At 38.1% G+C, this 10,692-nt stretch overlaps 1 protein-coding gene across 6 annotated transcripts in view; it reads right to left on the bottom strand.

Moving 5' to 3' along the window:
• Positions 1-1,810: 1,810 nt before the first annotated feature.
• Positions 1,811-10,692, bottom strand: part of ktn1 (kinectin 1) — a 28,930-nt gene continuing 20,048 nt past the window's right edge. For 3 of the 6 annotated variants that reach the window (XM_046855509.1, XM_046855510.1, XM_046855511.1), the window contains exons 26-37: positions 10,594-10,680; positions 7,583-7,672; positions 7,419-7,496; positions 7,217-7,306; positions 6,942-7,034; positions 5,735-5,803; positions 5,417-5,500; positions 4,515-4,598; positions 3,870-3,953; positions 3,699-3,788; positions 3,348-3,458; positions 1,811-2,678 (exon numbers count right to left, since the gene is read on the bottom strand). In XM_046855509.1, coding sequence (XP_046711465.1) covers positions 2,661-2,678; positions 3,348-3,458; positions 3,699-3,788; positions 3,870-3,953; positions 4,515-4,598; positions 5,417-5,500; positions 5,735-5,803; positions 6,942-7,034; positions 7,217-7,306; positions 7,419-7,496; positions 7,583-7,672; positions 10,594-10,680 — 978 coding nt within the window. In that variant the 3' untranslated portion in view covers positions 1,811-2,660. The remainder of the gene's footprint in view (positions 2,679-3,347; positions 3,459-3,698; positions 3,789-3,869; positions 3,954-4,514; positions 4,599-5,416; positions 5,501-5,734; positions 5,804-6,941; positions 7,035-7,216; positions 7,307-7,418; positions 7,497-7,582; positions 7,673-10,593; positions 10,681-10,692) is intronic. The other 3 variants (XM_046855512.1, XM_046855515.1, XM_046855514.1) reach the window with 2 other exon arrangements.

Below are 10,692 nucleotides of genomic sequence, written 5' to 3'. Positions count from 1 at the left end.
AAGATAAAACATTCACTGATTCACTGAACCATATGAATAACCCCCATGTTATAAATAATAGTGTCAGCAAGAACTGCACATTTAGATTACATGAACCATCATCTTTCCCTATTAAGGATATGCTCAAGTTGTTCCTTTTTTTTGTTTAGATTATACTGTTTGCACATCCTGCCTGAGTCAACAAGTGCTCAGAGAAAAGTTTTTTTTTCTCTGTAATCTGCATTCTCTACAAGTTTGTTATATCATGACTGAAAAATTAACATTGATGAGAACTCACATTCTCCAATGTTTTATTGTTAGTTTTCTCATATATTATTGGTATAAGGATACTGTTGTCACGATTTTATAAAAATAAGTCATTTCCTGTCACCCTGGCTGATAGGTGTGGAACCCAACATAGTTTTCTGCTATTGTCGTCCCTCTAGGTTTTGATTGCTGCATAATAAGTTGCTTTTATGCTCATGTAGGTTGTGGCCTGGCCATTGTTCTCTGACCGTACCAATCAACAAGGCATTTCCACCTGTAGTATTGCTGCTCATACGGTCATTTTTTAAAATTATTATTTTGAACTCGGATATTAAGAAATCCAAGGATTTTTTTTAAATCAGCGTGCAGCAACAACCATGCCATGATCCTCAAGATATTTTCCCTTTCTGATGTGAAAATGAACTGAAGCTCTCGATATGTATCTGCAGGATTCCGTGATGAAACAGCATCTTTAACATCTAGACTAACATGTTATGACATGTAAACGGCTGCAATTAGGCAGGGTCATAAAAGGTAAAGCATTGATTTCAGGAGCAAAATATGACACTCAAATAAACAGGCTTGTTCTATTTGGAGCTGGAGGATGACTGCCCCTACTGTTCAACATGACACAGTGCAAGTAATCCATTATCCATGATCCATAATCCATTATATAATAGTTTATCCTTTGTTTTAATGCACATACACCTGACCATATTCTATACAATCCTATTTCGCATTTAGTCCTCTTTTGCTGTTATAATAACCTCCACTCTTCTGGGAAGATGCTTCACTAGATTATGGAGTGTGTTTGTGATCATTCATGGCTGTTAGTAAAGTCAGGTACAGATGAAGGTAAGGAGGCCTGGGATGCAGTTGAAATTCCAATTCATCCCACAGTCTTTTGTAGGATTGAGGTCAGAGCTCTACAGCAGATCATTCATGATCTTCCACTCCAAACCAAGTTTGACTGATTGTTTGATTCGGCACGTTTTTACGCTGGATGCCCTTCCTAACGCAACCCTCCCCATTTATCCGGGCTTGGGACTGGCACTAAGGCTTGTGCAACCCTAATGGCTGGGGTTGGTTCCCTGACCGGGGATCAAACCCGGGCCACAGCGGCGAGAGTGCCGCATCCTAACCACTAGACCACCAGGGAACCTCTCCAAACCAAGTAAATCTATTCATGAAGCGAGCTTTGGTCACAGGTGCATTGCCATGCTGGATCATGCTTGGCTTGTTGTGCTATCTATTTGGAGAAGAACCACATCGCTGGAAAAGTCAGGTGTCCCAATACATTGTCTATATAGCGAAACATGCTGATTTCCAATTGGTACAATTCCATGCAGTTAATTCTATTAATCACTTATAAAGTGGTTATACTGTAACACAAAAATTAAAGGTTGGGCCTTATGGTGTTAAAATTCATATAAGTTGGATTCGAAAATTTTTCTTGACAATATCCATCTTAGTGTTCTAAAGCATTCATTATTCCTTGAAATCTTTAACTTCTGAATCTACAACCTTCAGTGAATTTATTATAAAACCATAATGAGACACAGTGTATTTATCAAGCATCCCTTTTAATAACACTCACCTGCTTAACAAAAAAACCCCCGAAATATTCCTGGTTAATGAAATACATGAGTGTATTGAATAGTTGATGCAATGCCTATTTCCCCTCACCATTATACTAGAAATCTGTTACTGCTGAATGGTGCATCTGACTTTCATCTGCCAGATTGGTGCAGTGGCATTAAAAGTATAGCACAAAACCCACACATGGCTCCCTTTTTCTTTTTTTTTTTACATCAACAGACATGTTTAAAATAGGTACCCTGAAAAGCAAAAATAACATTCAGAAAACTCAACACGTGGTGTATTTGGTTCATGTGTATGTTGTATATGATTACACAAGTTTTAGATTGCAGAACAAATGTAGTGAAGTGTCAGTACACAGTTATCTCAGAGTCTTTAAAACACGCATAGCCTCAACTTTCATTTTTACGAAAAGGATAAAAACCCTTCTGTCAAAGAACGCTAACAAAGATATCGTATTCAAAGCGGTTCAACCAAAAAGGAATTTAAAAGTTAATCAAAACATAAACCAGTCTAACCGTTGTGTCTATTCGGATGGCTTAGCTCTGACAGCTTTACTGACAATAAAGAATTCCACTGTAGAGAAACATAGTCTGGAAAAAAAAAAAAAGATTCAGATGGGTTGAAGAATGGAGTGTATGTGGCCATGCTTTGGCCAATCCCTGCTCTTCTTGGATGGGACTAGAAGGAGTCAGTGGTGTGGAGGAGGAGAGCACACATCAGATCAGGTGTAAAGGAAAACAGGAGATCCAGAGTTGAATGGGGGTGGAACAGAACTGGCCTTCAAAAGAGAGAGACTGTCACTACTTTCTCAGCTACTTGTCTCCATCACACTAAAAAGAAGAAACAGAAAAAAAAACCACAAAATCAATCATTACTTTATTGAGAGGCTGAAATATTTTGTATTCATTTCTTCTGCAGGTTTTCATGTGTATGTGTGGAATTTGTGTGAGTAAAACAAGGCGGGACAGGTGCAGCTGATTTGGCTGATGGTTGAACAACCTTTACTTTATAATAATAATAAAAACAAACAAACAAACAAACAAACAAAACAAAAACAAACAAAAAAAAAAAAGATTTTCTTTTTTTTTTTCCCAACCACAAATCAGGAACATGCATGTATGTAGAAACACTGAACAAACCATGCAATACTAAACTATTACACAGCATCATTACACAGTATCCTGATAATAGACCTGCTTAGTCACCATCTCTTTAAACAGAGAGAAAATAAATACACCATCCAGATTCTGATATATTTTACACATATCCACCAAACAATAGTAAACAATCCCCCTCTAGACATTTTCCAAAATGTAGTGGAACCAATCACAAAGAAATGGAAGTTAATATAATAGCAAAGTGTGGGGGTTTCATTCAGATCATCAAAAAACCTATATGGGTGTGTGGGTCACGTCGTCAAGCAATTCAAAACGTTCTACTCGACTAGTAGGCCAGCTAATGGATTCAAAAATTCTTCACCCCTGGAATTAAGGCCTCACCCTCTCTTGTCCCTTGGTAAGTTGTTGTTTGACAGCCTGTAGTAATTCCTGTAGTTCTTGCACTGTCTGGTTCAACCCTGCTGCCATCTTCTCCTTGTGCTCGATCTCTTCCTGAATAAGAAATAGTAGCAAATTTACTAAATGTTTTCAGAATGCCATTGTTTTTTACACAGGTCACATACAAAAAATAATAAAATCCAGGATGGCAAACTGCTCTGACCATAAGTGCCTTTATTAGGTTAATAATTATATCAGATATGAAATAATAATGAAATAATTATCTTTTATCATCTATAATTATGAAAGATTAAATGTTGAGTTTAGAAATTCAGGCAGAAGTCCCCACATCACCTCAGTGGTTAGAGTACTGTTCTGGATCTGGTTGCTTTGCCCTGATTCCTTTAAGATCTCCTCCTGGATCAGCTCTAGAGACAGCTGGGCCTGTCAGGATATACAAATGATAAGTCAGTATAATGTAAAAGCTAACATACATGACCAAGCAAATCATACTAAACTATATACCTTGTAGAGATCTCCAGCTACTTTCAGTCGCTCGCTCTCCTCCATCTCCAGCTTCCCGAGAGTTTCAGTCAGCTGGGTCTTCAGCTAAAACCAAAAAGCCCCAATCAACCATATGTTCAATTTGTCGTCCGTTTCACCAGATTCTTTAACCCGACTTCACAAATTTTGGCTTCTACTGTTATTTATTATAAAAGATCACATCTGTGTAATGTTACATTTGGAATTCTTTCAGACAAGTACTGAAGTGTGTAGTTTCGCAACGCTTTCATAATGACATGAAATATTACACGTGAATTCATTAATGAAGGATACTGAATAATGTTCAAAAGATTCAAACATATATAAATGATAGGGGGTAGAATAAAGGACAAAAACAACGAAACATTTCGAGAGGTAGTACAATGAGGCAGTAAAGCGAAATATGTTAATGCTGTGAGTGAGCTGGAAAGAAAAGCAGGCTGGCCAGAAATCTATGAGTATCTCAAGATATGCTTTAAAGAAAGAGTTAGAGAAAAAGCAAGCTGTGTAGTTCCTGCCCCCGTCGAATAAGCAGTTAATCTAGAAGAAGTTGTTTAGGTCCCATGACCCTGTGCTAGCTGAGGCGAAGAAGAGCAGAGATATAACTGCATGGGGACATGCGCTTACCAAATTCAGCTCTTCATTTTGCCTGACGGCCTCTGTATAGGAGCCATCGAGCTTACTTTGTAACTCGGTCAAGAGATCTTTTAGCTGAAATGAAGTTTGACAATTCACTGGGATGAGTATCGGGGTATAGGGGCGAGGGTGTTTTAAAGCAGACTCGAAGCAAGAATGTCAAACTGAATCTTTTTAGGACCTATGAGCTCAAGTAAAGAGAACTGAATGCTATCTGTGCGCTGTATCTGCCAGCCTGCAATAGAAATGTTTGAAAACACACCATGGTATATTACTAAAGATCCTGCATGAGGTTCCTGCACAATGTGGGTACACTCTTGCCTCGTAATTTTATCTAATGACTTTTTTGCTCTTCTCATTAGCTAGATTACTTAAGATCAGATTTCAGTTCCCTGAAAGAAAAAAAAAAGGAAGTTCCTTTAAAAATAAATTTGAAACGCTGAGAAAAGAAGATGCATGAAATTCTTAGAAGGGGAAACTTTCCCCACACAGTCTTATGATCACTGCAGATAATGTCATGTAACAGTATTCTCACACTCCTCTACAGCATACAATAGATAAATAAAGTAAATTGGTAGCAGATTTTTAGTTATAAGCACCAGACTTGGGCAAAAGACACAACATTTAATAAGAGGGACCTAAAAACTCGGTTTTCATGTAACTCAGTACTAAATTCAGTACTGAATTTGACTTGTATAATGAGCCGATCATATTCAGATTATGTCATAAATTATATTTTTCAGCAACCAATATAGATATTATTGGGACTAAGATTCGAGTAGTTCTAAACTTCAGAATGACCACAACTCTATGGGTAACAGCAAGGCTAAGGTTTAGTCTCCAAAATGAATGTTAAACACAATGCAGATCACATGTATAAGTCAGGGTTTTACCTCTCTGACCTCCGACACATAAGTTGCACTTTCACGCTCCGCTCTCTCGAGTTCAGATTCCAGGTGATGCTTCTCTCGTCTTAGCTGAAGTATAATGAAACATACATTTCATGCAAACACACACATGCTGACTTCAGACAAGTATTTATACAAACGGTATAAGTGGTACAATGTAAAAATGAGCACACTGAGGTCCTCTAAACACTGCTGGCACAATTCCAAAACTAGTATTTGAGAAATCAGTGGAGGGAAAAAACAACCTTAGTAAATACCTCTACCCCTCCCTTTCCTTTATATTTCTCACAATCGCAAACTTACACTATCCAGTTCTCCATCTGCACTTAGTCTGTCCACTTCCTGTTCCAACACGGTCACTTTCAAAGTCATCTAGGGATAAAAAAAAGAACGATGATCATTTATAAAGCAAGAAATCTTTAAATCATTATCGGTTATTATGAGGTAAAGTTATTTGGTACTCGTATCAAAAATGTAAAACACACACACTGGTTATTTAGCATAGTCTGGTTCACAAATCAATTTGTATGCATCAAAATCTCTGTATATGAATTTCATTTCACACCACATTTATGGAAATGCCTTCACACTACAAATAAATAAATGTGTACTAAACATACTTCATTGAAATACTAAACAGAGTCGCTTGAGAACACGAGAACTGACCACAAGTATGCAGGAAGCACTTACGGTGGAAAACTATAATCATGGGTAAAATGATAATGAGGACCTGCACCGCATGTATCGTCACTCACAAAAATGACAGCGTAATTATTGATTTTGTTCAGGAAAGTCCAAAGATTGATTGCTGAGTAATAAGCGGCTCATCAGTCCGTTTGGTTTGCATAGCGCCGGTTTGGTTGATATCCTTTCAAGAAGTTTTAGCGCTACACACACATTTTTAAGACAAATTAGAGACTCAGGCATTTCCAATGTAACTAGAAGCCAAATAATGACTCGTCTTTTACGCACATGTAGAGCGCTCAAGTGGCAGTGTATTACGTTACCAAAAATGGTAGTGGAAAAGACAAATAGTAATAAAAAGAATAATCAGGGATTTTCATGCAATCACTGGTTTTGTAATCATCTGTAAACATGCCAAATAAATGCTGCATGTCATCCATAATAAGCAGTTTCAAAATGATACAGTTTGGGGGCGTTTCATGAGGGAAATGAGTGTCGCTGTGAGCGAGTAGAATAATTTAAAATGAGAGGGATTTATCAATGTCCATTGTGTACAGCTGTGTACACACGCATGCAATAAATTCAGTATGTATCTTACATTTTACATATACTTTGTGGAAAGCTTGGCTCTAAAGCCAATGAAAATATGTATTTAGGACTCATTTAGTACATTTTAAATAGAAAATGAAAAAAATCCAATCACAACAGTTGCAACATAACTAAACCTAAACATTCACATCAATTTCTGAACTGAATAACTTTAATGCCCCCAACTAGTAATCATTTTCAGTGCTAGTCATTAGAATGATTTCAGTGTTCAGCTCACCTCTCTGAGCTCGATCTGAGCCAGCTCCAGTTTCTCCCTCCAGTGGCTCTCCTCCTGCTCCACACTGCTCTGTAGCCGCTGCAAAATACCCTCCTAACAAAACGGTAAAATCAGAACATGAGAGATCCATTCACCAGTCCAAACTAAAACTCAACTCAGTGGTGTTCTTTGTAAAGTATGTAAAGAGCACAAGGACAGGTTTAGATGCTTACAAAATAAAAAAAAAGATAAAACATTATTTATCCATCCAGCAATAGCGCATAAATGTCTCTCACCGTATCTGCTAAAACTTTCTTGTACGTGTCACAATCCTTCTGTAAAACTGTCTGGGCTTCTTTAGCCTCCTTTAACTTTTCTGTCAAATCCTGCAGGAAATATCAACAGAACAGATATAAAAACACACACACAAAAAAAAAAAAAAAAAAATAAATAAATACATATTTCCACTATAAACGGTACTAAATGTATGCGTAGTGCCTGAACGGATGGAGCGGAATCTCCAGTCGACGCCTTCATCATGGCGCTCTCAAAGTTCTGCAGCCACGCTTTATGACTCTAAACAATCAAAAGAAGAGCGATTAGAACCTGATTTTATTTTTTTTAGACTTCACACAACATGCGATTGTTTGCGTTCTGATCACCTGATCAGTTGGCAGAGACACATGTGGGAGAAGTCTGTGGAGAACTGCTCGACATTCAGCCTCAGCCGCCTCGAGTGAGAGCTGACTCTCCTGCAGGGAGAAACAGATGGGGAAGAAAAAACGGAAATGAGTAAACATTTAAGTTATTTTCCCCATGCTTTGTCCGAAGCAGCTGTTTATTAAAGAAAAAAATTTTTTTAAATAATTTTTTATTGTGAATACCTACAAACAAAACGCATCCAATCCTAATTTTTTATATCTAGACACCCAAAAAGTGATCAGTGACTCACCCACAGAATTTCAAAGTGATTGTAAACACACTATCTAAACTTTCTTTCGGCTTCTCCCGTTAGGGGTCGCCACAGCGGATCCTCCGCACGTTTTGATTTGACACATGTTTTACGCTGGATGCCCTTCCTAACGCAACCCTCCCCAATTTATTCGGGCTTGGGACCGGCACTGAGAGTGGCTGGGGATGGTTCCCTGACCGGGAATCGAACCCGGGTCGCAGCGGTGAGAGCGCTGCATCTTAACCACTAGACACACTATCTAAAAATGGCAAATTATCCTGCTTAAAAACCCCCCCAGTGTAAAATGAAATTCCCTTTTCACCGAGTGGTTGCACCGGCTGCTATTAAAGAATCGTGGCATGGCACAGCACAATAGATGAAAGGTTACACTTTAATGCTTGAATAAATATTTGCAAACTTCACCAGAACCATGTCAACTTAAAGATAATAAAAATTCTTCTGGCTTCTCCCATTAGGGGTCGCCACAGCGGATCATCCGTCTCTACACCCCCCTGTGCTCTACAGCTGCCTCTTTCAAAAACAAACAAACAAAAAATACCCATAGTGCTTAATGCTACTAGCAACGCTCAGCTTTAGAAATGAACTGTAATACTATTTATGTTATGATATTCACTGCCAAGTGAAGCATAATGTAATTAAATACTGTTAAAAATCTGTCTGGCCTTCCTACTCAATTACTAATCGGCTCATGCAGACTATTGGTGATTCAAACAATCTTGTTTCGAGCAGTAATATCAACCAAACAGTTTTCCACTTTTCGGCAGTCATTGTTCTGTTTTTTTTCTTCATTTATTAAAGCAGCTTCCTATTTATATTTGTTCAGGGTTCAAAATCAACTGCATTTCGTGCCTCACAGTCACAAAAGAACCGAACACCTTTCTATGTTGCATTTTATTATCTGGCACTGATTTTCTCTATAGATAAGCTGCATTTGGTGAGTTAACGGTCATCAAAAAAAAAAATTGTGTTGTCTATTGACGCTCACATTTTTTTGTTTGATGTGTAGTGACCACTACTGCTGTCGCTTGCAAAAGAGCAGTGGTCAGCAAAGCAATCTAACTTTACTAGCTTTACACACTCAGTAAAGGCACCAACACTCCTTTCCTGCCTTCCTACACAGTTCTATCTTCCCTTTGAAAGTCTGTATACACATTTAAAAAACATCAAAACATGATTATAGGTTTTAAGATATGATTAGTCAGGAAATCTTGTAGCCAACTGCTTTACCACACACACCTAATTTGCTGAGAACTGAGAAAATCCCCATGTCATACACATAACTACAATAAAGCAATTCATCACTTGCTAGTGTGATCCAAGGATAAAGGATAAACATGGCAATTTTATTTAAAATCTTTCTGATTTCAGCATCAGCAAAAAACGAATAATGTCATATAACGCATATTTATTCGAGTCCAGGTCTAAATTTGATACTGTTCTGTAGAGCAGGAGGAAAAGCTGATGAAAAAAATATGCTGCTTCATTACTCTAATATAAAATAGCTGGAAAAATACACACAATGCATGTGTAAGCAGAACTCCAGCCATGTGTCTGTTTATAACTAAAGCATATGCCTTCCCTGCATTAACACCTCTGCAGATCCCCAGGACGGGAAGCACACATTAGAGCAGTGGTCCCTAACCCCCGGGAGTGGACTGGCACCGGTCCCTAAGTCAATTGGTACCGGGCCGCACAGAAAGAATACATAACTTACATTATTTCCGTTTTAATTTATTATCTGATTCTGAATGATGTTTTATTTTGGAAAATTACCGGATTCTCTCCGCCACATCTGTCTATGACTCACTCTTAATGCATGTCATGATGCTTCCCTCGGTCACATCCTCCATCCGCTCCCTTCTTAAAGGGGCTGCTCCGGTCGCTAACACATAATACATTACTGCTAAATTTTTATGCCGGTCGTATTTTATTTTGCTGTATTTTTCTGCCACACCTTAAAGGCCGGTCCGTGAAAATATTGTCTGACATTAAACCGATCTGTGGCGCAAAAAAGGTTGGGGACCGCTGCGTTAGAGGACAGAATTGCCGACATTCTCAGACCTCACCGATGAGAACATGAACATTGTTGCAAAGCAGTGGCCAATAATTTTTTAACCTCTTACTGTTGTAACGTTGATGCTGTCAGACACATATTATTAAGATCAGCAATGATTAAGGCTTTATATATTTTTTTCCCCCCACACAAAATGATAATCACCAGTGCTGGTGTGCTTTCACCATTATTATATCAAGACAGAGGTAGTGAGGTAAAGAAATTTCAGGGGCGTTATATGGAAAGATATGAATGAACATGGTAGAAAATGATTCCTAAACTAAATCATCACCTAAGACAGATTTGAGCTGCACACTCATTTCATTTTTCTTAATAAAAAAAAAAAAAAACAATTCAATTTTAACTACAATGATGTTTTGATATGAGGAAACTATAATGCAAAGCATTGATGCACTTACTATGATGCTTAAGATTCCTGAAGAGCTTTTGTTTCTTCAGCCTTTTTTTCTTTTACATTGTGTTAGTTACATGCACTTCTGCCATGTAGCTGTTATTACAAATTAAAATGAGTATGCAGCTTTCCATGCCAGTTAATAAAAATACTAGCAATCCCTCTGCTCAATTATTAGCAGTGCTCTGATTTGGTTATAAAAAAAAATGAAGCAGACTGGTATTGCGATGCGAACCTTGACGGTCTTGCTGAGTTTTCCCTGAAGCATGGTCTCGGTGGCTGACAGCGCCTCCATAGCGCACCAGTTTTTCTCCCGAAGCTCCTGGTCAGTTTT

Source organism: Silurus meridionalis, chromosome 8, assembly GCF_014805685.1.
Source record: "Silurus meridionalis isolate SWU-2019-XX chromosome 8, ASM1480568v1, whole genome shotgun sequence".
Classification (NCBI taxonomy): domain Eukaryota; kingdom Metazoa; phylum Chordata; class Actinopteri; order Siluriformes; family Siluridae; genus Silurus; species Silurus meridionalis.
The sequence above is the reverse complement of the archived record's forward strand: the minus strand, read 5'-3'. Positions and strand labels throughout refer to the sequence as shown.